This window comes from Scaptodrosophila lebanonensis, unplaced genomic scaffold (genome assembly GCF_003285725.1).
Source record: "Scaptodrosophila lebanonensis strain 11010-0011.00,11010-0021.00 unplaced genomic scaffold, SlebRS2 tig00000089-arrow-pilon, whole genome shotgun sequence".
Taxonomy (NCBI): domain Eukaryota; kingdom Metazoa; phylum Arthropoda; class Insecta; order Diptera; family Drosophilidae; genus Scaptodrosophila; species Scaptodrosophila lebanonensis.
Genome location: NW_022060565.1, coordinates 3,929,936 through 3,957,455, shown reverse-complemented (window position 1 = coordinate 3,957,455; position 27,520 = coordinate 3,929,936). Strand labels below are relative to the sequence as shown.

At 45.1% G+C, this 27,520-nt stretch overlaps 7 protein-coding genes across 8 annotated transcripts in view; 5 read left to right on the top strand and 2 right to left on the bottom strand.

Annotated features, from left to right (window-relative positions):
• Positions 1–16,393, bottom strand: part of LOC115626698 (flotillin-2) — a 131,762-nt gene extending 115,369 nt beyond the window's left edge. Inside the window, exons 1-2 of the mRNA XM_030522126.1 lie at positions 16,357–16,393; positions 14,583–14,737 (exon numbers count right to left, since the gene is read on the bottom strand). Of these exons, the coding sequence (XP_030377986.1) occupies positions 14,583–14,631 (49 nt within the window). The 5' untranslated portion in view covers positions 14,632–14,737; positions 16,357–16,393. The remainder of the gene's footprint in view (positions 1–14,582; positions 14,738–16,356) is intronic.
• Positions 734–2,608, top strand: LOC115626945 (glucose dehydrogenase [FAD, quinone]). Its single transcript, XM_030522460.1, has one exon. It carries the CDS (start codon positions 734–736, stop codon positions 2,606–2,608), a length of 1,875 nt encoding a protein of 624 aa, XP_030378320.1.
• LOC115626944 (glucose dehydrogenase [FAD, quinone]) lies at positions 7,045–9,964 on the top strand. Its single transcript, XM_030522459.1, has 3 exons — positions 7,045–7,101; positions 7,164–7,275; positions 8,244–9,964. The coding sequence occupies exons 1-3, from the start codon at positions 7,045–7,047 to the stop codon at positions 9,962–9,964; spliced, it is 1,890 nt and encodes a 629-aa protein (XP_030378319.1).
• On the top strand, positions 10,531–12,460 carry LOC115626938 (glucose dehydrogenase [FAD, quinone]). The gene is made up of 2 exons (XM_030522453.1): positions 10,531–10,669; positions 10,731–12,460. The coding sequence occupies exons 1-2, from the start codon at positions 10,531–10,533 to the stop codon at positions 12,458–12,460; spliced, it is 1,869 nt and encodes a 622-aa protein (XP_030378313.1).
• Positions 16,394–16,796: 403 nt separating the features above from the next.
• LOC115626859 (glutaredoxin-related protein 5, mitochondrial) lies at positions 16,797–17,520 on the top strand. The gene is made up of 2 exons (XM_030522362.1): positions 16,797–17,170; positions 17,237–17,520. Exons 1-2 carry the CDS (start codon positions 16,852–16,854, stop codon positions 17,422–17,424), a joined length of 507 nt encoding a protein of 168 aa, XP_030378222.1. The 5' UTR covers positions 16,797–16,851; the 3' UTR covers positions 17,425–17,520.
• A 1,573-nt stretch (positions 17,521–19,093) lies between these two features.
• LOC115626678 (myotubularin-related protein 10-B) lies at positions 19,094–22,513 on the bottom strand. The gene is made up of 2 exons (XM_030522105.1): positions 22,347–22,513; positions 19,094–22,211 (listed from the first exon to the last, which is right to left on the bottom strand). Exon 2 carries the CDS (start codon positions 21,875–21,877, stop codon positions 19,403–19,405), a length of 2,475 nt encoding a protein of 824 aa, XP_030377965.1. The 5' UTR covers positions 21,878–22,211; positions 22,347–22,513; the 3' UTR covers positions 19,094–19,402.
• Positions 22,514–22,639: 126 nt separating this feature from the next.
• On the top strand, positions 22,640–27,151 carry LOC115626793 (nardilysin). 2 transcript variants are annotated; one of them, XM_030522259.1, is made up of 5 exons: positions 22,640–22,782; positions 22,917–23,062; positions 23,136–24,914; positions 24,979–25,263; positions 25,690–27,151. In XM_030522259.1, the coding sequence occupies exons 2-5, from the start codon at positions 22,998–23,000 to the stop codon at positions 26,861–26,863; spliced, it is 3,303 nt and encodes a 1,100-aa protein (XP_030378119.1). In that variant the 5' UTR covers positions 22,640–22,782; positions 22,917–22,997; the 3' UTR covers positions 26,864–27,151. The 2 variants fall into 2 exon arrangements, with proteins under 2 accessions (XP_030378119.1, XP_030378118.1); XM_030522258.1 differs by having other exon boundaries at positions 22,643–23,062.
• The last annotated feature ends 369 nt before the right edge of the window (positions 27,152–27,520 follow it).

Sequence of the window (27,520 nt, the reverse complement as noted above, 5' to 3'; positions counted from 1 at the left end):
TTATAATCGTGCTAGCAATCGCTTCAAATCAATGCCAGCTCGGCTTAGATCGGGGGGCATTCAGCTTGTGAGCTCTCAGTTGTGAACGTGTTGGTAGTCAGGCCAAGAGTTGGTCGGTAGCTTGAAGATTCTTTTCGGCGCTCGTGAGTAATCGGCAACTATCGGCGTCGCTGCTGCCGCCTCTGTTGGCATCATTACTCTGCAAGTTTGGCTACACATTGTCTTGGTTATTTGGCTTTTGCTCAGACAGCGCAGTCACTGTCAACGTCGACTGCGTCGCCTACCGAGCCGAGCGCACAGCAGCCGAAAGATTCGCAACACGCATGGCAGCAGCGACGGAGACGAAGACGGAGACTGTGACTGAGACTGAGATGCGGACGGGGACGGGGACGCGGCCGCCAGCCGCTTCAATTTAATATTAAATTGAACTTGGCTACAGCGCTTGTCAGCATTTCTAGTTACGCGTTCGATTGGGCAAGACAAGCGTCTCAACCTAACGGACGGGCCAAAAACGCGCGCAAATTCGAAGCCAAAACGAGCCAGGCGCCTTTAGAACTTTAGAACTTAATTCTCAAGTCAACTTAACCAGCGAGCACGAGCTCAGCCCGCGTCGGCCCACGAATATAGACGCACATCGGTGCTTGAATTTATTCAGTTTATTTTTTCAATTTTTTGTTTGTTTTTTTTTTTTTTGCTTATTTTGTGGAAAAACAAGTGAACAAGTGATTTAAGAATGGCACGTAAACAAGATCTGTCCCAGCTGGGCCTGCTACTTATTTGCGTTATAATCGGCCTGCTTGGCTACCACAAGGTCCGTGCACAGAATAATGTGCTGCTGGAAACCATCAACTTTTTGCAACGAGGTCAGTCTGACGTGGAGCTGGAGAACTTTGATAATAACATTGTATTGGAGAGCGAGTACGACTTTATAGTGGTGGGTGCGGGCACAGCTGGTTGCGCGCTGGCCGCCCGCCTCTCGGAGAATCCCAAGTGGAAGGTGCTGTTACTCGAGGCTGGTGGACCGGAGCGCCTGATTATGGATGTGCCGATAGTAGCGCACTTTTTGCAGCTGGGCGAAATGAACTGGAAGTACCGGACGCAGCCATCGGATCATGCCTGTCTAGCCATGAATAACAACCGCTGCAACTGGCCCCGCGGCAAAGTAATGGGTGGCAGTTCCGTTTTGAATTACATGATGTACACTCGCGCCAACCGTCGCGACTATGACAACTGGGCGGCTCTTGGCAATCCGGGCTGGTCCTACAAGGAGGTGCTCCCATATTTCAAGAAATACGAGGGCTCAAGCGTGCCCGATGCCGATGAGGATTATGTCGGTCGCAATGGCCCAGTAAAGGTCAGTTATGTCAACTGGCGCTCCGACATCGCCAAGGCATTTGTAAAGGCAGCTCAGCAAGACGGCCTCAAGTATCGTGACTACAATGGACGCATTCAGAATGGTGTGGCTTTTCTGCACACGACAACGCGCAATTCTACGCGCTGGAGCTCGAACCGTGCATACCTCTATCCAATCAAGGGTAAACGCCCCAATCTGCACATCAAGAAGAACGCTCTGGTGACGCGTGTGCTCATCGATCCCCAGACAAAGACGGCATATGGAGTTATGGTGCAAGCGGATGGCTCGATGCGCAAGATCTTGGCGCGTCGTGAAGTAGTTGTATCGGCAGGTGCCATCAACACACCCCAATTGTTAATGCTTTCGGGTGTGGGACCGGCTAAGCACTTGCGTGAAATTGGTATTAAGCCCATTGCTGATCTGGCTGTTGGCTACAATCTGCAGGATCATACCGCACCGGCCGTTACCTTCACTACGAATGCAACATCGCTTAAGTTCGAAGATTTTGCTGATCCCAATCTCGTTACTCGCTTCAACCGGCAGGAGGGACCCTATGGCTCACCCGGCGGCTGTGAAGCCATAGCTTTCTGGGACTTGGATCATCAGGACCAAGAAGATGGATGGCCAGATATTGAATTGTTCCTTGTCGGTGGCTCTATGTCCTCCAATCCAGCTATCTCACGTGCCTTCGGCCTGAAGAAATCCATCTACAATGCGCTGTTTGCCGAGATCGAGGACAAGTCGCTGAACGCGTTCATGATCTTCCCCATGATTTTGCGCCCCAAGAGCCGCGGGCGCATCATGCTCAAGAGCAGCGATCCCTTCAAATACCCATTGATTTATTCCAACTATTTCGCCCATCCGTACGATGTGGACATCTCTGTTCGTGGCCTGCTCAAGGCCATCAGTCTGACGGAGCAGCGCGGCTTCAAGGGAATCAACGCAAAGCTGTGGGAGCGCCGCATCCCCACATGCAAGCAACACCCCTACAAGTCATGGGCTTACTGGGCCTGCTACGTACGCCACTTCACTTTCACGATCTACCACTACTCAGGCACTGCCAAGATGGGACCAGCCAGCGATCGCAGTGCCGTGGTGGATGCGCGTCTGCGAGTGCACGGCATCCGCAACCTGCGCGTCGCTGATGCCAGCATAATGCCAGAGATTATAGCCGGTCATCCAAATGGTCCGGTCTTTATGATCGCCGAGAAGGCGGCAGATATGATCAAGCAGGATCATGGCTTCATTCAGTGAGCAGCGACACGACTGCAGTACTCTTAGCATAGTTTTTTTTATCAGGTATAATACTTAGGGCTCTCGTTTCACATGCTTTATATGACGAACTGATTTCTCTTTAAGCTACAATATAAGTCAATAAATTTGTAAGTTTGTTTAAATATGGTCTTTTAATCATTGTGCCATTTCGAAGAAGCTCAGCTGGGCTTGAGTAAGGGAAAAAAGGTAAGAAGTTTAATGGAATATAATATATATATATATATATATATATATATATATATATATATATATATATATATATATATATATATATATATATATATATTCTCAAATTGTCTCTCATTTATGAAGTTGAACTTCGGAAAGGGCAGTTTAACGGTATTTGAGTGCATTTGTAAATTTGTAATTTTGTTTAAACATCGTCTTTTTATCATCGTCATTTCAGCTGGGCTTGAGTAAGGGAAAAAAGGTAAGAAGTTTTATGGAATGGAATCCATATATATTCTCAAATTGTCTCTCATCAATGAAGTTGAACTTCGGATAGGGCAGTTTAACGGTATTTGAGTGCACACCTTGTCAAAAATTGCCGGCTACTACTTTGCCAGCAACTTGACATTGACTTTGAATTTTGATTCGAAATGCCTTTGTCTGAAGACGAGCACGTATTTATACTTGTATCTGCAGCCGGTTCATGTTGCTGTTGTTATTATTTTTTGTTGCTGCTGCTGCTGCTGCTTCTGCTGGACTAACAACACTGTCACTGCGTTTTGTCTCACTTTTGGCAATTTTCATGCTAATCAATTGTAGCGCTCAGGCAAGCAACAGCCAAGAAAAATAACCAAACACAACAACAACAACTAGCTGCTAACAACATAATCAAATTGAAATCCGTGAAGTTCAGCACCTAATGTCGCTTGTTGTTGCTGCTGTTGCTGCTGTTGCTATTGCTGCTGGATTTGATGTTGGCGTTAATGTGATTTTTGTTGGTAATACTGTTGTTTTTGTTTTGTTTTGTTTTACTCATTTGATTTATTAAATTTGGTCTTCTGGCTTTTATGATTGCGGAAATGATTTTAATCGGCATTCAAGCGATTTTTGTCTCTTTCCTTTTGCCTTTGTTTGGTGTTGGTTTTGGGTGACGCGTGAAATCGCTTAAGAGCCCAGCTATCTGCTAATTCAGTTACCACTTGACACTTGCACTAAGCCGTGCGTTTGAAGTCGCGCCACAAACGCGCGCGGTTTTGCCCTTCGCTTAAGCTGTTCTCCATACATAAATACGAGTTAACGCGAAAAACAATTTCCAAACAATTCAAACATATTTGATTTAAAGCTGCATTTCTTGAAGCGGAATCAAAAAACGCAGCTTTTTTGCATGGCATTTTATTGCGATACAAGTTGTCAGTGTTAGCCAAGACACAATCCATAAAGCACGCTTCGCAACCGCGCGATCATTTCCGGTTGGCTCCAATGCCAAAAAGTCGCTTTTAAAGCAATTTAACTTTAAGCTCTCGGCGGCCAGTTTTAAGCGTCGACTTGGGTTTGAGTTTCAGTTTGAATTTGAGTTTTGGGCTTGTGTTTTTTCTTTCTTATTCCTATTTTTCCCTGTCAAAGCTAAAATATTCATGATGCGGACACACAGGTGCATGCAGCAAACAATCCCCAGCCAAGGAGCACTTCAGTGCGACTACCATGCCAAAACTGAGCCGCCCCCGTCCCACCTTCCAAGCACCAGTCGTTGCCACTGGCAACCCTTCGTTACCACAGCACGGACGCTGAAGCGGATGGGGATTGCATACACACCTACTTATATTATCAATATGCTGCCTGCCACGTGCACAGGGTGGCAACATGGGGCGCTAAGCCTTGGACAGCGCACAGTATTCGAGCTTAACTCCGAGGTTGGGATGCCACTCGTGGGCTTTGAGGTTGTTTGTGCAGTCTCGATAAATTTGTATTCGCTGCACTGCCGCCCACTTTTGAAAGTAATGGAATGGGAAGAGTATAAGAGTCTCCCTGCTGTCCGTCATCCTAGCAAACAAATTTCCCCTTTCAGTGAGCGAATGCAATAGGCAGGGATTCTGTCCGACACCCTGCTTAGTTCGTCTGCAAGTCATTAATTCTGTTGCGGTTGGATTCGATATTTTGCGCTCTTTCCAAAATAAAGGCTTTCAATTCCAACTGAGTTGTAAGTCATTTGTTGAAAAATGCCGATTTTTCATACAAACTTTAGAGCCTGTTTTCACCCCTTTGGAGCTCGAATTCCATTTTTTTGTTTGTTATTTTGCTATTCGGGTCGGAAAAAAATGCAACAAATTAAAAACCAAGAAAATTGGTCCAGCCGTTTCTGTATACATAAAATAATGTTAATAGCCGCGTGCCCGAAGGGTAAAGGTTTTACTAAAAATTCTGTCTGTATGTAACAGGCCGAGGGAGTCGTAGTGGACCCCATCTTATAGATATATATGGACATAGTGATGAGACAAATCAATATGTTTATGTCATGTTTATCACAATATATGGACATTATTTTATGTACCTGAATATAGCTTCTTATTGTGTTTGCAAGTTCCATCGAGATCCTTACACTATACATGTATTATATACATATCTGCCATAGGAAAGATCGAGCTTTTAAACCTAAATCTGTCGTAACCAAGACCCAAGACCCAAGACCGATTGGTACAACAAGGGTAATTCAATTGTCTGTGCTAAAGGGCACAAAAACAAAAAATACGCATCCAATAGTTTTTTTTACTGTATTATGATTTATATTTTGATCAATATTATAGAAGATATCTTTTATCAGTTGCTTTAAAAATGCACTTTAAGGATTTCTTAAATTAAATCAGGACCCTACTTGAATAGACAAAAAGTTATGGGAGTATGTCGATTTTGGCCCATAGTCTTAAGGAACATTTTTATTGCCAGACATACGATATATGATTTAATAACGTATATTTGTGCTGATACTTGAATCAACTTTATACATATTCTGCATAGTAGACATTAGTTGGATCGTATTATTAATATATAACAGAATATCTTGGGTTCTTGGTACTTGAATTTAGGAGTCGTGTAGACTACAAAAAGCGCCTAATATATATATTTATATGTTTTTTTTTTCTTTTTGGTTGAACTGGTTTGGGGAGCTACACGGATTTTAGTTTGCAAAAACAGCATAAAGTTATTCAGAGAGTGACAAAATAGCTTTCAGAAATGGCATAGTTAGAACTGATTGCAAACATGTATTGGCTTTTAAGCTTCGTATTATGTATTTAAACAATACAAACAAAAATAACCGAAAGCTAGACTCTTAGATGCCCTGCATCCACTTCAAAAAACCAATATCATTTCTTTGACAGTTATATGATATGTCCGAAAAGAAGCCGTCGTTCATAGTTTCAATGTGATAGCTCTACTGTGGGTCGATTAGGTATTGAAACAGACAGACGGACAAGCGGAGATAGCGATTTGGATTTGGTTCGTCGTGCTGATCTTATATATACACACTTATATAACACTCTTCCTTAATACTTACAAACTAACTATACACGTTTAAGATAAGAGCTAGAACGTTCACAAACATATGTAAAATAAATTAATATTTTAGTACCTTAATATATTCGAAATACTGAGTCCCTAACTCCTTTTGAAAATATATTAAAAATCCATGAACATATACTAACAAGAGAGTATACAAGCGTCCGTATATCTTAAATACATCTGTACATTTTCGACATGTATTTTTTTCTGTTGATGTTTTTTATTGTAATTATGTTTCTTTTAGCTGCTCATCCACCCATTTCCCCCACCAACTTCCCTTGCTGCCGACAGGCATCAGCACATTTCGTCATGGGAAAAAGGAATTGCGTCACGATTTTGGGGTGGTTTCATGCACATATTAACCCTTGAAATTGAAGCTAAATGGCTGTTTTAAGAGGACGGGCCGAAGCACGATAGAACGGATGAGTGACGTATTTTGACATTTTTCTCTAGCTTCCGATATGTGCGACTTTAACGGGATTATCGTTAACTTGTCGAGTGCATAACCAGCTGGAAAAGCGTCGTTAATTTGAGACAAGGACGTGGGCACGGACGAGGGGAAGACGACAAGCCAGCTTCGACACCGGCATTGACTCACAAAGTCAATTACTGAAGTGGCCGCCAAACGGGTTGGCCACCAAGCCGACCAAGCCTGCAGTCCAATGCCATGAATAAAACAGCATACAGGTAAACGAAGAACGCTCAGTTGAAAAGCAATCAGCCGAAGAAAACAAGAGAGAACCGGACAGGTGGACAGGTGGACAGATGAAAGAACGCACTGCCAGAAGAAATTAGCAAGTGGTTATAAAAAGCTTTAAGCATTCAGCCATCCAGCCCCAAAGTGAAACAAACATAAACAGAGAGCGCTGATATCGACTCGATCCGAGCAGCAGGTAAGAGGTTGGATAGAAATGGGGCGCACAAGCAACTCCAGAGCCACAGTCGCCGGTGACTGTGCTTCACGAGCGGTACGATGATGCGGCAGCTGACATTGGCAATATTATTATTACTTTTTTATCTCGCCGCCAAGCCAATGGCCGCAAGAATAATTTCTACAAAGACGACGACAGCGTCGCCAGATTTCGAGCAACTGAAGCAACTGGGGCTTGGACACATAATTCATGGACCGCTATACAATGATGGTAAGTGCGTCTATCTAAATTCTAATACATACACACTTCCATAATCATAGACAAAAACAATACAGATACATAGTACGTGTATATACATAAATATATTCAAATGTATATGGACAGAGCTATATAACTTTAATATCTATAGGTATAGCGAAATATTTAACAGCATTTTAATGGCCGCGAATTTGACTTTGAGTGTCGTGTTTACAATATGGAATATGAAATAGGTTAGTGCGTCAAATTTTATTATTTTTTGCTAGTAGCCACAACACTCATGTATAACATATTCTGACTATGGATTGCCTTTCAACCATAAACGCTGAACTTTCGAAAATTCTTTACTAGAACGGTAGATGGATTGGAACGAATACTGTCGACACTTTCTGACTCATTGCTTTTTAAAATGATCATCCAACTTGTTTTGAGAAACTTGAAATAAAAGTTTTTCAGTGGAGAACGGCGTATTTGTTGCCAATGCTTGACCTTAAGCCTAATAACTGCAAAGTTTGACATTTCTAGTTTTAAAGAGTCGTGTGTACATAATGTTCGAATCATTTCACCAAATTTGAATTTTTACATAGTGAGAGAGAAAAAGACACCGTATGACCTAAAATGGTCGTTATTATGAACCCATTAGTCGCATATACTTAAAGTTATAATAGTTATTAAAAAAACATAAGTGTTATTCCCTTTATGGGACATGAAATGGAAAAAGTGATTCTTGAAAGTATAATCCCAAATACAAGCTGCTTAAAATGTTTAAAGGCTTAAACGGAGGCTTAGTCATCTTTTGATAAAATACACTCTGCTAATAAAAAATAAAAAAATCTTTTGATTCGTGTCATTCTCAGATTACGGGCGCTTAATAATTATCTGACCGTTTTAACGTATATTACCACATATATATATTTTTTTTGTTCGCTAAAAAGATATTTGAGTATAGAAAATAATATATGCCCTTTTATTTCTTGCAGTACCTCCCGATCAGGGCATCTATGACTTTATTATTGTTGGCGCTGGAGCGGCTGGTTGTGCGCTGGCTGCACGCCTCTCGGAGAACCCTAACTGGAGTGTCTACCTCATCGAGGCGGGGGGCGTTGAGAACCTATCGCATCAAGTGCCACTCCTGGCACCAGCACTGCAGGTAACAGCCTCAAACTGGGGCTACAAGTCGCAGCCACAGCGCCAGGCTTGTCGCGGCATGCCCGACAATCGTTGCGCCCTGCCGCGCGGGAAAGTTTTGGGCGGCACCAGCTCCATAAACTTCATGATCTACAATCGTGGCAACCGCCACGACTTTGATTCCTGGGCTGCAGCTGGCAATCCAGGCTGGAGCTACGCCGACGTTCTGCCATATTTCCTGCGCAGCGAGAATGCCCAGCTGCAGGGTCTAGAACATTCACCCTATCACAACCACAGTGGCCCCTTGAGTGTAGAGTATGTGCGTCATCGTAGCGAAATAGTACACGCATATGTGAGAGCCGCCCAACAGGCGGGTCATCGACGCACCGACTATAATGGCGAATCACAGTTGGGCGTCTCTTACGTGCAGGCCAACACCTTGAAGGGGCGCCGTCATAGTGCCTTTCGGGCTTTTATCGAACCCATTCGTAGCCAGCGACGCAACTTGCGCATCGTGACACTGGCCCGCGTTACACGAGTGCTCATCAATCCCGATACGAAGTCTGCCTATGGCGTCGAGATGCTTTACCAGGGCCGGCGTCTCCAACTGCGCGCCCGCAAGGAAGTCATTCTTTCGTCGGGCGCGTTCAACTCTCCGCAGCTACTAATGCTGTCGGGTATAGGGCCCGAGGATAATCTGAAGGCCATAGGCGTGCCAGTGATTCAAGCGCTGCCAGTGGGTCGCCGACTCTATGATCACATGTGCCATTTTGGACCCACCTTCATAACAAATACTACTGGACAGACTCTCTATAGCGCCCGATTGGGACTTCCAATTGTGAAATCATTTTTGCAGGGCCGTGCTGACACACTACTCTCCTCCATTGGCGGCGTTGAATCGCTTACATTTGTGAAAACTTCCACGGCACAATCTGCAGACACGCAGCCTGACATAGAACTGATTCAGGTCGCCGGCAGCTTAGCCTCGGACGAGGGCACGGCCTTGGCTAGGGGCGCCAACTTTAAGCCAATCATCTATGAACGAATGTACCAGGATCTGGCCGAGCGCCAGCAGGATCATTTTAGTTTTCTGGTCATGCATTTTACACCCGCTTCGGTTGGCAGGATTTGGCTACATAATCGCAACCCCCTTGAATGGCCGCGCATAGATCCACGCTATTTCTCAGCACCATCCGACGTAGAGCACATTTTGGCGGGTATAAAGGAAGCCATACGCATTAGCAAGATGCCCGCCTTGCAAGCAATTGGCACTCGTCTTCTGGATCGGCCGGTGCCAGGCTGTGAGGCGCACGCATTTGCCTCCGACGACTACTGGCGCTGTTCCATTCGCACTCTGTCCTACACACTACACCATCAAGTGGCAACCTGCCGCATGGGACCAGCAGAGGACCGCACAGCTGTGGTCAGTCCACAGTTACGCGTGCATGGCGTACGGAAGCTGCGCGTTGTAGATACGAGCGTCATTCCCTTGCCACCCACAGGGCACACAAACGCGGCGGCCATTATGATTGGCGAGAAGGCCGCCGATATTATAAGAGCCGATTGGATCTGAGACTGGTTAGTTTATAGCACATTTAGGCAACAAAAAATCTTAAGAAATTGGGTCAATAAAATGCAAGATGAAAGTTCAATGAAAGCGGGGAAGCTGCTGGGTCATGACGTCGTCACGACCTAGCTTAATAACTGGGTTGTTATTAACAGCTGCCGAAACAAGTTTTACGCGCACGGCGTCAAGTTCAATGTTTGGCCAGCGTCGATAGACGGCTGGGGAACTTGGGCAGGCGGTCGCAGTGTCATCGATAATTTGGGGAACGATGGGCAGCGCCTCGGCACGCTTCAAAGTTAAATGAACTCTCTGAAATGAAAGCAAATGCATCATTTCAAGTCCCGCTTCAAATGCGGAGAGGTGAGGCAAAAGCACCGGCCATTCGACTGCTTTATTGCAACAAAAGGCGAACGCCGGTTATGGCATGCTGAGTCAGGCTATAGCAGTCGCTGTCGCTGTCGCCTCCGCTTAGGGAGCTGACGAACTGCCAAACACCCGATGGAACGGGAATATGAGGTGGCAAGCCGTCGACTTAAAAGCACAGCCGACCACACGCCCGCATTTCAGTTCTGATGAGTCCACTGCGTTGCCTGTTTCTTTACGCACTGCTTGCAGCTGCATTGTTGGTGTCAGCCCAACAGAACCGCTTGCTAACACAAATTGAGCAACTAGGACTTGTCAATGTAATTGAGCAAACCATTAGACCTAATGGTAGGTATTCTTTTGATTATTTGAAAAAGTGCTGTGCATAACAAACACATATTTAATACAGTGCCTAAACAAGGGGCGAACTATGACTTCATAATTGTGGGCGCTGGTGCCGCCGGATGTACTTTAGCCGCGCGGCTCTCTGAGAATCCCAAATGGCGTGTTGCATTAATTGAGGCAGGCGGTGTTGAGAACATTGCCCACCATACGCCGGTGCTGACGGGTCAGCTGCTACAGACTGCCTCGAACTGGGGCTACCGCACGGTCCCACAACGCCTGGCCTGCCGCGGCATGCACAACAATGAATGTTCTGTGCCACGCGGCAAGGGACTTGGCGGAACGAGCTCCATCAGCAACATGATCTATAATCGCGGCAATCGACGCGACTTCGATGGCTGGGCCGCTGCCGGCAACGAGGGCTGGAGCTATGCCGACGTACTCCCCCTTTTCCTGCGCACCGAAAACGCCCAGTTGAAAGGTCTGGAGCACTCGCCCTACCACAATCACAGTGGCCCGCTTAGTGTGGAGTATGTACGTTATCGCAGTGACCTAGCACGTGCCTTTGTGGATGCCTCGGCTCAAGCAGGTCACCAGCGAACGGACTACAATGGGGAATCGCAACTGGGGGTCTCCTACGTGCAGGCTACAACGCGCAATGGAAGACGACACAGTGCTTTCAGTGCTTACATTCGACCCGTGCGTGATAATCGTTCAAACCTGGACATATTTGCCTTCTCACGCGTCACACGCGTGCTTATTGATGAAACCACCAAGGCGGCTTACGGCATTGAGTTCAATTATATGCGCAAATCCTACACATTCAAGGCCCACAAAGAGGTCATCCTCTCGGCGGGTGCGTTCAATTCCCCCCAACTGCTTATGCTATCGGGCGTGGGACCAGAGGATAATCTAAAGGCTATTGGCGTACCACTAATTCAGCCGCTTCCTGTGGGTCGCCGCCTCTACGATCACATGTGCCACTTTGGACCCACCTTTGTGACAAATACAACGGGTCAGACGCTATATCCCTCGCGAATATCTGTGGCAGACATCATCTCTTTTTATCTGGCCGGCAATCCTGGCACTTGGCTCTCCTCTATTGGAGGCGTGGAAGCACTTGCGTTCCTCAAATCTCCACGCTCTAAGCTGCCGGCGGACTGGCCTGACATAGAACTTGTCATGGTGGCTGGTAGTCTGGCCTCTGATGAGGGCACAGCGCTTAAGCTAGGCGCCAACATCAGGGATGATATCTATGATGCCCTTTACCGACCGCTCCAGCTATCACAGCAAGATCACTTTACGCTACTCGTCATGCAGTTCCACCCTAAGTCCATAGGTCGCCTGTGGCTACGCGACCGTAATCCATTGCACTGGCCCAAAATCGATCCCAAGTATTTTATAGAGCCCGAGGATGTGGAGTTCATCCTTGATGGTATAAAGGAATCTATTCGCATCAGCAGAATGCCCGCCTTGCAAGCAATTGGTGCTCGTCTCTTAGACCGACGTGTGCCTGGCTGCGACGAGCATGAGTTCGCCTCCGATGACTACTGGCGCTGCTCCATTCGCACCCTGTCCTATACGCTACACCACCAGGTAGCCACCTGCCGTATGGGCCCTGAAGGAGACCCCACAGCTGTGGTCAGCCCACAGTTGCGAGTGCATGGCATGCGGAAGCTGCGCGTTGTGGACACCAGCATCATTCCACTGCCACCTACGGCACACACAAACGCGGCCGCCTATATGATTGGTGAAAAGGGGTCCGATCTGATTCGAGCCGATTGGAGTGGGAAATAAAATGAATTGAATATTGACGCTCTAAACATCTAAACTGTTTCTTGTCACGGGTGGGGGGTAGTGGAGATACAAACCTCGGACCTTCAGCGAGTTAATTAAATAGAATTGCCTAAAGAGTGTCGAGACCATGACGAGTCTCGGCTGCGTGCAAAGGCTCGTTGGCAGCGCCCAAGGCTTGTGGTGTTTGGCAATTGGCTAAGGGCAATGGGTCCGTCGACTCGACATTATGTGGGGAGGCTAAGGGGTGGGGGTGGGGGTTGTTGTTCTCTGCTTTGCTGTGTTGTGCCGCAGAGTGCATTAACCCAAACATGCGGCCTAGGCACGAGGGTTGAATGGCACGCACACACACACACACACACACACATGCACACACGGAGATGGACACAAACGCACGATGACGTCAAAAGGGGGTGGTTTGGTAGCCATGAAACAGTCATAACATAAAATAAAAGACTCAACGGATGCTGCTCTCCCTCGCTCTCTCTCTCTCTCTCTCTCTCTCTTTCTCTCTCTCCCTCTCTTAATGTATATGTGTTTGTGTATGTGAGCCATAGTGGGGGTGTGCGTCAGTTTGTTAGCAAGGGTGCGCATACAAGTGGTTATCAGGATGCGCCGCTTCCTTGTTGTTCTCGTTGATGTTGCCGCTACCGCTCGTATAGTTGTTGGTTGTTACTGTCGTTGCTTTTGTTGCTTTGATTGTCATTGTGTGAGAAATTCAATATGTATTCAAAGCTTTAAGATCTGCCAGCAAGTGATGCAAAGTATGCAACAATAAAATGAAACCAACACTGACATGCAACATTGCAATCAAGCTACAGCAACTTCCTCCTCCCCTTCCCGCTGCCACTGCCGTTGTTGCTGCTGCTGTTGTTGTCATCATGTGGTTTCTAATTGCTGCATTTGAAATTACTTCAAAGGCGCATATGACAGGGGACGCAGTCCCTGATTTTACATGCATGTGGGTGCGTGTGCGTGAATGGAGTTAATGGCGCCACAAAAAAAACTTCACACTCGCATTCGTGTCAGAATCAAGCGGCAATTTAAGACATTCATTAAGGGCCAACTGTACATAAATAAACGCTTTGTCAGCTTTTTAAGTATATTACTGAGATTTGCAAATGTTCCTATTAAATAATCAGACATTTTCTCGCTTCTAAATTCGACCAAAGTATACAAACTCATTTGATTGTTTCATATAAAATCTATTGTTACCGAATAATTCAATCGGTTTTTTTTTACTTTAGGACATTTACTTATCTATTTCAATTCCGCAAACATACCTACAAAAAATATCATCCACATAAATTACAGTTTTGGAATTGCTGTTATAATTATAATTGATATGTATTTCATTATTCATTACAGACTTTAGAAAGCCAATTTGTTTGCTTTGGAATTGTTGTTATAATTATAATTGATATGTATTTCATTATTCATTACAGACTTTAGAAAGCCAATTTGTTTGCTTTAAATATTTTATGCGATTGCTTTTGGTGAAATTTTTCATTGTTCGACTTATTATTAATTGATAATTATTTCTACAATCATTTTTAATAATCGTAGACCTTCATTTAAGCCTTATGTTTAATTAAATGTCAAAGAATATTTGATAGCCATATTTCATATACGTTTCTAATATCGTTCGCCTTTGTGTGTAATATACAATAGGCGTTAATATGAAAAAATATTCAGAATCCTGATAGTTTTCAATAATCATTTGAAATAAAGTGAATACAAAACCGATTGCAAATATGACAGCGGGTACAAGCCCTGTGTTCATAGTTGTTTGAATAGAATGAATTGAATTATGTTTCTATTTAAATTAACCAGTCAGGGAAATAAAGTCAGATGAATGGATGAAAATAGTCCGATGGTTCCAAATCGATAAATTCCCAAAACAAATACATACATACATAAATAGAACGAAAAAAATGAATACGAAATTAAGTCATAACGAACCTCATTTTTAATTATGTAATTTTTTACGGTGCAGAACAACTTTGCGATGCATTAAAGCTGAGATTTGTATGTTTATTCATTTTTTGCAAATGATCCACTTAATATTTTGTGAAAGGGAATAATTTAAATTGTTTATGTACGTAGCGGTTGGAAAAGTGCTTACCTGAAACAATTAACGCCTCATTCGGACCCGTTGTGTGTATGTTCCCCATCTTTTTGACGGCCGTTACTTAATAGTTCCTTCTGTTTCGCCCCCTCGTAGTCCTCGTCGTGTCGTAGTTCGTTTGAGATTCGCTTGCAGGCAAAGCAGGGTGAAAACTTTGATTGCACAATAAATATTGCGTTTAATTTTACTTGATTCTCTATATATTTATATAAGCATGTATATATTGCACTTAACTAACTCCGGCACTAAGCTAAAAATGCTGCACAAAACAAATAAATTAAAAAAAATCGACACAATTTAAGATTCTTTAATGGCGATCATTTAAGTTGGCACCTAAAAGCATGCTATATTTCTTGCTGCCTCGCCATTATACGCACGCACGGTTTGTTTTTATTTATATGAATTTCAGCTTTTTGCTGCACAGTTCAATTTGGAAAGCAATAATAGAACCAACAACAATGGCAACCTGTTATCGTATGCAAATTATTCTACAGAATGTGCACGCTACAGTGCCGCTGTTAGGCGGGCCATTAATTGAATAATGTCATGAGTCCATGTCCATAGACATGAAATTGATGTACGAATAGCTTTCAATTAATTTTAATATCGTATAGAACATATGTATGTGGAGCCGCGTGGGACTGACTCAGCCAGCCGATAAGAGCCACTGTAGAAATATATATGTATATATATATATCTTGGCACTTAGCCACATTCGATAAAAAATTTAAATGAACGAAAACACAGAAATTCTGGTGTTTGAAAAAAGCTCTTTAATAAAAAACAAGCAACAACAATAGCCACAATGGCGCCGACCTGGCATGTGTTAATAATTATTTAATTTAATTTCATGTATGTATTTACATACATACATATACATGCATGTATGTATGTATATAGAAAACTGCAGCATATCAGTACTGCTGGAAAAAATATAGAATTAAAATAACCCCCACAAACAACAGAATAATTTCAAATACGGCGAGCCCAAAAACAGAGCAGGCGGCAATGACGTAAACTTCGAACAAGAGGGAGCAGCCGCAGTAGCAGCGACACAACGTCGACGTCGGCCGCTAAAAACGATGTCTTAGCTAGGGTGGGGTGGGTTGACGTATTAGTGCGTGTGTGTGTATGTATTGATGTGTGTGTGAGTTGCTCATAAGATTTAAGATTCAACAGAAAAGCCCCGGCGATGCATGGCAAAACAAAATGCACACAACAGCAGCGACTGTGCGTGTTCTTATCAATGAGCTCATCAAAAATCCTATGATGCAAAAGGCGAAGACAAATAAATTAGGACAAAGGCATAAGCAACAATAGCGTAGCAAACACACACACACACACACAGTTTCAAAAGTAACCCCCATCGACGACGCCATTGGAATATGGTTTGGGGTTTGTCCGAATTCTTGTTGGAAATAAACAACGCTTTTAACTAGATATTGCTTTTTGTTATTCTTGTTTTTGTTGCTGAACGTTTACTGCACGTCGTGCCCGGCGCTAAGGTGCCAACTTTTGACCCAAGCATTGATAAGCCTTCACTAATTATTAAAACCGGCGCGCGCAAACTAACACAAACCGCTTAATTTTGATTTGTTTATAGATTTTTAATTTGGCACTGTGCATCACAAGTTTGTGTTTTTTGTACACAAATAATAATATTTTAAAAGAAATCAATTGAATGACTAGGATACGCAGCTAGTATTGCATATTACCACGAATGCGGCGTGCTTAATATTTGTAAATAACAAATTATGTTTCCCCCAATTACCAACAAAATTTTATGTAAACTCGCTACAAAAACTCGGCACCAACTGCTCTTCTTCTTTTGCCTACCAGTGAGAATATCGATACACATACATATATTCTTTGCTTTTATCGATAAGGGATGCAACGTTTTCATGTGATAGCTGCTAGGGATGACGAATAATTTTATTTAAAGTGCTTATACCTGTGACTTTTAACATTCACCTCGTAAACTGACATTACTCTCGAAATAATGTTACTCGATGACTTAACATATACTTGGTATTCATGTTTCAGTCCGTATTAATGGTTAATATTGAGATTAAAGCAGTTAATCCCAAAAACAATGGCATATAACATTGATGCTGTGTCTGGTGATTTTGTCAAGCTCGTGACAATGTGACAGTTACGAAAATAATGAACATCTCTATTCCTAGCACAGACTTATTCAACAGCTCTGTGCAATAGTTCGTAAACTGTAAAGACTTAAAATTAGCAAAACTAAAACACCAAATTAAACATGAACAGAATTTTCCAAAGTCTTTTGCGTCAGACACGCGTGTGTTCCATCAACAACATCAGCAATGTTAGCATTGCAGCTGCGCCTCTAAGGCTGATGCTCGCTTCGCGTTGGTATGCCGCCGATGCAGCTCCACCGGCAACAGTAGGCAAAGAAACTCTAGACAAATTGGTGCGCACCAACAAGGTGGTCGTATTCATGAAGGGTAATCCGGAGGCGCCACGTTGTGGGTTTAGTAATGCTGTGGTGCAAATAATGCGCATGCATGGCGTACAATACGATGCACACGATGTGCTCCAGAACGAGGCGCTGCGTCAGGGTGAGTCTCCATGAAGTTACGTTGATATACCAACCATTTAATATATACGTACTACTTTCTCCACAGGCATCAAGGAATATTCCGACTGGCCAACCATACCTCAGGTATTCATCAATGGCGAATTTGTCGGTGGCTGTGATATTTTGATGCAATTGCATCAGAGCGGGGACCTTATCGAGGAACTGAAAAAAGTGGGCATTGTGTCCGATTTGCTGCGGGCGGAGCAGGAACAAGAGAAAAATGAAAAGAAATAGTCACATAGCATAGACTGCAGAGCTTAAAGATGCAACAAATTCAAACTAATTGTTAAAACGCAACGTTTTTATTATTAAATGTTAATTATACAATATTTTTCCAAAGATTACATTCATTATCTAAGGCTTAGGTGTTCGAGGTTTCCTTTTGGCCGCCTCCCGCTTATTATCGATTTGCTCGAGCGCGTCCACTATCCTGGCATGGGCACCTCGCTCCAAATCTTCTACTTCCAAAACTTCACGGCACCGCTGCTGATAATCTTTATTTGTCATATGCACCAATATTTGTGTAAGGCTTTGTGCAATAGAATTTCTAAGCATGTCATCCGGCGGCATTGGCTGACGATGTGGCGTACGCCGTATAAGAGGCTGAGATTGTGACTGCTCCGCAGCACTGCTCCCTTCTGGTAGTTGGGACGATAGCGGAACGGACATTTTCACTTCTCGACACTCCAGTTTATTTTTCACAAATTTAATTCCCAAGGTTTGAGCTTACTGGCAGCCTTGACAAGAGCGTTCCGTTACTTTTCACCAGTGATGCCAATTCGAATGGAGCTTTGTGAGTGGGTGGCGCTTTGTAACTTCGTTTGGCGCATTGTTTTTTAAAACGGTTACTCACTTTATATTAATCGAGATATCCATCTATCCTTTAGCTTTAAGGCTACCTAGTTGAGACCTTAGGACAACAAGCATTTATTTTTGCATGCTCTTCAGTTCATAAGACAAGATCTTACCACTAGCGAGGAATGTTTTTGGGATCCAAAGGTATTTTGATAGCCTGTACCTAAAAAGTAAAAGGCTAAAAGTTTTGAGCGAATGTATGTAACACACAGAAGGAGTCGTGGCTCACCCCACAAAGTATACATATATATTCTTGATCAGGGTGACAAGCCGAGTCGATATAGCCATGTTCGCCTATCCGTCAGTATGAACGCAAGGATCTTGGAAAGTATAAGAGCTAGAGCAACCATACTTGGTATCGAGATTCTCCCAAGTCCGCGAAAGTACGAGTTTGAGTTTTTTTTCAACTAACGCAGAGGAAGGCAATGACGGGATTGATGACGATTTGTCTGACACCCCATCTGACTTTGCGAATCGTTAAAGTTGTGTCTACGGGCAATAAAAGTGTTCAAATTCTTTCAAGTTCTCATTTTACTGTATAAGAAAATAAATATAATATCATATCGCTTAAACATGGTGAGCCGTCACTTTCATGATTCTTTATTTATTATTATTTATTTAGAACTATGCATAAATATGACGATGGGGCTGATTGTATATTATAAGCAAAGACTCATCTTAAAATTGAAATAAAAACCTAGCTATATATAATATGTAATAAACTCGATCTGCGTGTGAATAAGACAAATCTAACTACCGAATTTGGTTATCCTAGTTGTTGTGATCAAAATTTTCCATGCTCATACGGACGGAGAGTCGGACGCGCCGATCAATGGATTAACCATACTGTTATCTGCCTGTATCTTGTATAGACTTTCAACGCAAAAAGAAAGCCAATATTAGTATTCTAGCGATGCATAATCAGAATTAAATGTTGAAACTTCGTCCGTAATTATGTGGTATTTATTGTAATTTATACATTATATAACAGCATATACAACATTTGCTTATTAGTAAACAATAATAGAAAGTGTTAAACGCTGCTAAAAAAAAATGTCAAAAACATACATATATTATACGTTCAAAGGTAAATTTGTAATACTTGCAGAGTTCAGCTTGTACAGGAAATCAATAGGAAATACATGGATAATTAGAAATCGTCTCCTTCACATTTCGCCTCGTCAAAAACAACAACAAATGGTACATACATACATATGTAAATATATTGATACATATGCGATAGAAAGAGACGGGCATATGCATGCGAAGGAAGATGGCTGTGAAGCCGTACAGGATGCGTACATACATATGCGAACGTTGTGCGTGTAGTGGAACGCCAAGAAGTGGGCAACTCGGCTCACACAATCGACGACTTGTCCATGATTGACGAGGTCTCGAGCAATAGCTCGGTACTGCTGCTGAGTATATCGTAAAGCTGATGCGGAGCATCACCAGCAATGGGACTCCCGAAAGGGAAGAAGGAGGAGAGCGTGGAGAGCTGCGGTGTAACACTGACCAGACCATTCGTTGTGCTTGCCGTCGCCATAGCTGCTGCCGTGCTAGGCAACGATTTGCGACGTCTCTCCACACCATCCACATACTCGAGCTCCGGCTCCGGCTCTTCATCCTGGTGCTGTAGCTGCTTACTAATCGGACGCTGTTCACCCAGCGCCTCATAATAGGCATCGGGTAACTCCTCAAAGCTCTGCAGGTCCAAACACCGTTGCACTTTCGCAATGTTGCTCAACAACATGCGATGGAAGAGATCGACCTGTGGCTGCCCGCCCCCGCGTATGTCGAGAACCGGCAACCAGCGATAATAACACTGATCCCACACGGCCAGATCAAAGATGCGATCGGCGGCCACCAGGAAGCGATCCTGCGGCACTGTCGACTGCGTTGCAAACAGCTGCGGATTGATGGTGTACCGGTTCATGGACATCGACAGCGATCCCACACCACTTGCCGGCCCTGAAGTGCTGAGCTTGTGGCCCACGGCTAGGGAGCGACGCTGTTGCTGTATTTGGCTCGCATCGCCACGCTGGCGCTGATACAGTGGATTGCTGAAGAACATTTTGTCCTTGTCCGAAAACTGTTCACCCCAGTCCCACACCGGTCGCAGCACCAGCTTGGACTCGCTGACGGCACGGGCCCGCTGTGCATGCGTATCGAACTGGAAGGTGTCAAAGATAGGCATGAAGCAGGCATCCCAAAGCGAGGTTAAGTAGGTCTGCGAGAACTCGAACTCGTCGGGGAACTGCTGCAGCAGCTGCCATACACAGTCAAGGAACAGCAGGAAGACAGGACTCTGCTCGCTGTCCAGCAGCTGGTCGCTGCCACCGGGGGTGCCATAAACATGGGCCAGCCGACGCTGGAAGGGATGCTCCAGAGCCACCCATTCTTTTTGCACCAGCGACTGGAAGCCATCTATGGTGCGGAAGTGTGGATCGAGTAAGAGCTGCGTCAGGCTCGAGATCACGCAGCACAAGTCACGACCATTAGACTCCTGCAACACGCATGTGGTGCCAGAACGCAGCGTGGACGCCGCCGTGTTGGCATATTTCAGACAATACGAGACGTAGAGTAGCCAGTTGGTTTTGTCAAGAAGTGCTAGATACTTGTCATCTTGCAGCATAAACTTTTCCGGCGTTTCGGGCGTGCACAGACGCCGTAGCTTCTGGTAGGCACGCTGTACATCCTGTATGCTTGGCAGGTTTTCCGTCAGCTGAAGCACCTTAATTTTCTTGTGCTCGTCACATTTGCGCACAAGTTCGAGCGTTACGTTCTCCATCTTTGTATCCTGCTGCGTCGCCGGCTGCAGCTCAGCTAGGCGCACAAGTGAGGCCGCACTGCTGCCATAGCTGTACACCCAGAACGCGGCGCGTGAGTCGCAGAAAGCACGCGACAAGTCGAGAAAACGCTCCACTGTGCAGCTCTTGGGTATTACGAAATGCGGCGGCAATGTATATTTGCCAGCATGCAGCTTGTTTTGCAATAGAGGCACGCTGCTTGCACTGACCACCTGCCACTCCGTGGCACCGCAACGGATCAGCTCGCGTGCCCAGTCGTTCTTGCTCGCATACATGCTGACGCCGCCGCCCGGCTTGCCCAGTGTTGAGTAGTAGGGCTCTCGGTAGACGTAGGCGAAGCTCAGATCATGACGCGTCGGGTAGGCAAAGCGCACCAGCGCCGAGGCTATCCTCTTGCCGTTATCGCTAGAACCGCTCATTTTGGAGTCCTGTTGCTGGAAGGCAAACTTTAGCAGACGAAAGTTCTTGCAGATGATGTGCAGAGCAGCGATCCGTCCTTGAATGCTCTGCTGCTTGGTGGGTTCCAGCTTCTTTCGCTTGCTGCCCGCCACACGGACTGCATGCAGAGCGCTAGCTGTGCGTCCCAGCTCCGCGATAGTATAGATCTGATCGATGTTATTGAGAGTGACTTCGTTTCGGCCCAGGTAAAGATTTTCCTGATAAAGATCAGAAAGCGGGGATGGAGCGGGAAGACCAAGTGTGGAACGCGGCTGCAACGGCACAAATGCCAGCTTAAAATTTGTCACACTTAGCAATCCAAAAGTGGCCTCCTTGTGGTCAGGCTGCTTATCGCCACTCTCCATGGGCGCTATGGGAGAATACATGTATGCGGGTGCCTCGGCCACAACCTGTTCGTTGGAAAGCAGGCGCGGCTTGGCCCAATGCACGTTACGCAGATCACTAGGCACAAACCACTCATTGGTGTCTGCGTTTGCGCGGAGGTCGCCAGGCAACGGCGCCACATAGCTGGTAAAGGTGTTGCGCTTGCGATGATCTGGCATCTCGCTGCCACCAGTGGCCATAGTTTGTTTCTGGACAGCGTGTGGGGACTGCGGCCGCCAATTCGGCCAATGGTTTTCTCCTCTGACTCGCTTCTATTTGTCGTCGCGTCAGCGCGCCACCACCGCTTCCGTCACCGCTACCGTTTACTGCCCACCTCTCTTATCCACAGCTGGTGCGACGTACTTTGAATATTCAATTATTTCTTATTTCCGGTCTGCTTCAATGTTGGCTGCCCCCGTTGTTGCTGTTGTTGCAATTCTTGCTGTTGTTGGTATTTCTGTGGGCGCACTTGCAACAGTTTACACCTCGCCTCTTACCGTTAGCCGCCGTCAGTACGCCTCCAATGACACAAAGCTGTTAGCCAGCACCAGCAGCCGCACCAACATAAAAAGAAAACAGAAAACAAACACACAGAGCCAGCCATACCACACGCACACACAAACAGCATTAGAATTATCGTAGTAAGATAAGTTTATCAGTTGAGCTCACCGTTGGTCCTGTGTGAGGTTGTTTTGCCAACAAGCGAGAATTTTTTTTATTATCTCGCCATCTTTATGCATCACCTATGTGCATACATATATGTACATGCATTTATGTATTATTTGTTTTTTATTCGAAACAATTATTCCCTTACTAACACACAAACACACACACACACATGGACGCTCACGAAACTCACTGCTGGTATTGCAGCTGCTTCAGTCTTTATTAACATTCACAGGAAACGCAGATAAGTTCAATTGCAGGTGGGTATTAGTATCACAAGTGATGGGGGTTGTAGTGAACTAGTATCGATAGTAGTTGCGGCAAAACCGATTGCTTGCACTATCACATCACCACGCAACAACAACATTAAGGACGACTACAGTCGGTGTGGTTACAATAGCCACAACCAAAAATATATATTTGGAGCAGGCGTAGCAAAGTAGGATATCACAAATCTTTTGTAAATCATTACATTGAATGTTTCCAGTGAAAACATGTCTATTACGCAGCAAACAGCTTTATAGATTTTGCATAGCGCCACGCAACTCATCAACGTATTCAAAAAATTTTCAGTACCATCCTCGATTAGAAGTACAACCGAATAAGCAACGAAATAAACTAACCGCCATACGCAAGTTTACATTAGAAGGGGCTATGTCGGCGGAGGTCAAATACCTAGATATACCAGATAAGTCGGAAAACGACAAGAAGCTATACAAGTAAGTTAAAACCGTAAAGTCACGCCCATGTACGTGGCCCCATTTGCAAACACGTGCGTTTTTCTCTCCACAGGACGCTACTTTTAAGTAATGGCTTGCACGCTCTGATTGTGTCAGATCCCAGTCCCATTCCGCACGATGGTTTCACATCGTCCTCGGAATCATCCGCTGAGGACGAGGAGTTGTCAGGCGAGGCCGAGACGGGAAGCAGTACAACTGAGACAAGTAGCGAGAATGCTTCTAGCACATCCACATCGGCCAGCGCCAAAACATCGGAGAGTGATAGCGAGGAGGGTGATGAAAAGTTGGCCGCTTGTGCCGTACTTATTGACTACGGTTCATTCTCCGAACCACGTAAATATCAGGGGCTAGCGCATTTCCTCGAGCACATGATCTTCATGGGTTCCGAAAAGTATCCCGAAGAGAATGCCTTCGATGCGCACGTTAAAAAGTGCGGTGGCTTCACAAACGCTAACACCGATTGCGAGGACACGCTTTTCTATTTCGAGGTGGCCGAGACTCACCTGGATTCCAGTCTGGACTACTTCACAGCGCTGATGAAACAGCCACTCATGAAGCAAGAGGCCATGCAGCGGGAACGTTGCTCTGTTGAGTCGGAGTTCCAACAAATCGCACAGGACGACGAAACGCGTCGCGACCAGTTGTTGGCCAGCCTGGCCACCGAAAGTTATCCACACGGCACCTTCTCTTGGGGAAACATGAAGTCGTTGAAGGAGAACGTGAACGATGACGAGCTACACAAGTTGCTGCACGAAATACGGATGGACCATTACGGTGCAAATCGCATGTACATCTGCTTGCAGGCACGCCTGCCCATTGAAGATCTCGAGTCTCTGGTGGTGCGCCATTTCGCTGACATTCCGAGCAGTGGCGTAAGCGGTCCCACATTTGCGCAGTATAACTTCCGTGACGCTTTCCGCGAGGAGTTTTATCGCGAGGTTTTCTTTGTCAAGCCCGTCGAGAACGAGTGCAAGCTAGAGCTGACTTGGGTGCTGCCACCCATGCTACAATACTACCGCAGCAAGCCAGACCACTTTCTCTCCTACCTGTTGGGCTACGAGGGCAAAGGTAGCCTTTGTGCCTATTTGCGGCGACGCCTCTGGGGACTGCAGCTATATGCGGGCGTTGACGAGAACGGCTTCGATCAAAACTCCATGTATTCGCTATTCAACATTTGCATCTTTCTGACCGATGAGGGTTTCAAGCACATCGATGAGGTGCTAGCAGCCACCTTTGCTTACGTGAAACTGTTTGCCGACTGTGGATCGCTGCAGGAGGTCTACGAAGAGCAGCAGCGCATTGAGGAAACTGGTTTCCGCTTTCAGGCTCAGCGACCCGCCTTTGACAACGTGCAGGATTTGGTTGTATACACGAAGTACTTCCCTCCCAAGGACATACTGACGGGCAAGGAGCTGTACTACGAATTTAATGAAGAGCAACTGCTGGTGCTTATTCGCCTTTTGAATGAGTTCAGATTCAACCTAATGATAACCTCCAAAACCAAGTACGAGGACGTAAGCTATGACAAACAGGAAAAGTGGTTCGGCACCGAGTACACCAGCATTCCCATGCCCGAGAAGTGGAAGAAGTTGTGGGACGAGTCCAAACCAATGCCAGACCTATTCCTGCCCACACCGAATCGCTTTGTCTCTCAAGACTTTCGTCTCTTCTGGCACGAGCAAGGCAAGCCAGAAGTGCCCGTCGCGCCGAAAAAGCTGCTTAAAACGGATACCTGCGAGCTGTGGTTCCGTCTCGACGACAAGTATGAGCTGCCCGAAGCCTTTATGTATTTCCATTTTATATCGCCACTGCAGCGTGAAAGCGCAAAAAAGTAAGTCTGCTCGTATTTAACAAAACCACAATATAACATTCATAATCTGACTGTCCCTTCTCAGTGATGCCTTGGGAGCCCTGTATGAGCATCTGGTCAAGTTCCAGGTGTGCGAGGAGCTCTATCCGGCCATTACAGCCGGCCTCTACTATCAGTTCAATGCTAGCGAGAAGGGCTTAGTGCTGAAGGTCAGCGGCTACAATGAGAAGCTTCATTTGATTGTTGATGCCATTACGCAGGGCATGATCAATGCACAGACCTCGCTAGACGACTTTATTGTGGATGCATTCTTGAAGTACCAGCGTAAGACCTTCTTCAACACCCTCATCAAGCCACGCGCCCTTAACAGGTGAGTTGTCGAAATTTCCAACGATATGATGTATTTATAGTATATTGCGGGGCTCTCCAAAGAGACAAGATAAACAGAAATACATGCGTTTATACTGATTCAAAGAAAAATAGTATAATTAAAATAATTCCAGCTCTATAGTTAGTTTCTAAAATGATTTAGGCTTTTTAAGGATTTCGTTAAAGATCAATTAATTACAACTCAAATCATTTCACTTGATGAAAAGTTTGTTGGTTAAAAAATATACTTGTATATGTAGGTCTGCTCCTGTTTCCGATTTCGATTATTTATGGGCAAACGAAATTGGTAAATGCGATTATTTCAAAGGTTGTTCACGATTTTAAATAAAGTTAGGCAATTTAAAAACAATCGAATATGGATTATAGAGTAATTATTTGATATGGTTGTTCCTTCCTTCTCGTACAGAGACATACGACTGAGCGTGCTTGAGCACATACGTTGGCCGATGATAGAGAAATACAAATGCCTGAATGATATAACTCTGGCCGATGTGAAGGAATTCGCCTGCAAGTTTCCCCAACAGCTTTACGTGCAGGCTCTGATCCAGGGCAACTACACCGAAGAGTCGGCACACAATGTGATGAACTCGGTGTTGACTCGTCTCAACTGCCAGCCCATAAAGGATCGCCATTTCGTCGAGGATCGGACCGTGCAGCTGCCTCAAGGCTCTCACTACATTCGCTGCCATGCCCTTAACGAGCAGGACACCAACACTGTGATCACAAACTTCTATCAGATCGGGCCAAGCACGGTGCGCATGGAGAGCATACTTGATTTGCTGATGATGTTTGTCGAGGAGCCGCTCTTCGACCATCTACGCACGAAAGAGCAACTGGGCTACCATGTGGGGGCCACCGTCCGCATCAATTATGGTATTGCCGGCTACTCGATTATGGTGAACTCGCAGGAGACAAAGACTACGGCACGGTATGTGGAGGAGCGCATTGAAGTGTTCCGAGGCAAGATGCTGCAGATACTGGACCAAATGTCTCAGGAGGATTATGATCACACATGCGACTCGCTAATCAAGCTGAAGATGGTCGCGGATATGGCGCTGAGCAGCGAGGTGACGCGCAACTGGGACGAGATCCTCAATGAGAACTACATGTTCGACCGCAGACGTAAGCAGATCGAAGTGCTGCGCGTGCTGAGCAAGAACGAGATAGTTGCATTCCTTTTGGACAACGAGATCACAAATCTGCGCAAGCTATCGGTGCAGGTCATTGGCCACCGGCCCTTCGGCATGCCCGAGCCAGTGGCAGCGCCAATTGTGCCTGGATCAGAGCCAGCCGGCGGTGGAGACGAGGATGCCATGGCACAGGAAGATGGAGCTCTATCCAATGGCGACTATACCGAAGACGATGTTGTGATGAAGGATGCAGGTGCCGGAAACGACGAGCTGTTTACCGCACTAGCCAACAAACTGAACGTCGTATTCATTCCCCAAGAGGGCGATGCCACCACCATTGTGGACATAACCGACTTTAAAGAAAATTTACACGTTTATCCAACAATGAAGACAGACGTAGACGACGCTTCCCGCACTGCTCGCATCGAGGATGCGTTAAGCAATGCGTGAGCTGCCCCCCAACGCCGCCGGCAGTGAGTAAGGGAGCGTAACGTTCTGTTTTACTTGCCGCCACATCACAAATTTTTGATGCGCTGGCATTTCTGTATTTTGAATTTTTACACCGAACCAGAGGCACAACTTGCCGGCGGCTCAACCGAACCACCTTACACCCACACATTTGTTCACAAGCGGGCTGTGCCTGCAACCACAGCCCCAACGGCCTCAAAACTAAATGGCAAATTCTTTCTATATAGTTTTAGTTTAAATCAAATGCAATTGAAACAAAATGCGACGCGATTATTTCAAGTTTTCTCATTTATTCTCTAGGCTTCAACAGCAACTGAGAAATATCCATATATTTATTATCGTATACTTGAATTGAATGTTGAACCTTGTTTGTAAATCTGTCTCCTGTTCATGCGAAATAATAAAAAAGGACATGCAGGCAACTACACCTCTTCATGCTTTAATTAATTATGATGCTCTCGGTCTGAATATGGCTACGAAATAAGTTATCTTCACCCTAATATTAGCAGTGTCATAGAACTAAAATATTTGATAATGGATCGCAGTTACATATATAAAATAATGAGGCTATATATTGTTTGTAATAAACTTGAGCTGCGTCTGGTATACCTATCTGTAATGGTTTAAAATTCCTCGTTG

Bases quoted from the DNA above. Each gene is read 5' to 3' on its own strand.
- LOC115626945 (XM_030522460.1), top strand. From the start codon at position 734: ATGGCACGTAAACAAGATCTGTCCCAGCTGGGCCTGCTACTTATTTGC.
- LOC115626793 (XM_030522258.1), top strand. From the start codon at position 22,821: ATGTTTCCAGTGAAAACATGTCTATTACGCAGCAAACAGCTTTATAGA. The intron at 23,063-23,135 runs GTAAGTTAAAAC...TTCTCTCCACAG, and splicing joins AACGACAAGAAGCTATACAA to GACGCTACTTTTAAGTAATG. The intron at 24,915-24,978 runs GTAAGTCTGCTC...GTCCCTTCTCAG, and splicing joins CAGCGTGAAAGCGCAAAAAA to TGATGCCTTGGGAGCCCTGT.
- LOC115626859 (XM_030522362.1), top strand. From the start codon at position 16,852: ATGAACAGAATTTTCCAAAGTCTTTTGCGTCAGACACGCGTGTGTTCC. The intron at 17,171-17,236 runs GTGAGTCTCCAT...CTTTCTCCACAG, and splicing joins GAACGAGGCGCTGCGTCAGG to GCATCAAGGAATATTCCGAC.
- LOC115626944 (XM_030522459.1), top strand. From the start codon at position 7,045: ATGGGGCGCACAAGCAACTCCAGAGCCACAGTCGCCGGTGACTGTGCT. The intron at 7,102-7,163 runs GTACGATGATGC...CTCGCCGCCAAG, and splicing joins GTGACTGTGCTTCACGAGCG to CCAATGGCCGCAAGAATAAT. The intron at 7,276-8,243 runs GTAAGTGCGTCT...TATTTCTTGCAG, and splicing joins TGGACCGCTATACAATGATG to TACCTCCCGATCAGGGCATC.
- LOC115626938 (XM_030522453.1), top strand. From the start codon at position 10,531: ATGAGTCCACTGCGTTGCCTGTTTCTTTACGCACTGCTTGCAGCTGCA. The intron at 10,670-10,730 runs GTAGGTATTCTT...TATTTAATACAG, and splicing joins GCAAACCATTAGACCTAATG to TGCCTAAACAAGGGGCGAAC.
- LOC115626678 (XM_030522105.1), bottom strand. From the start codon at position 21,877: ATGGCCACTGGTGGCAGCGAGATGCCAGATCATCGCAAGCGCAACACC.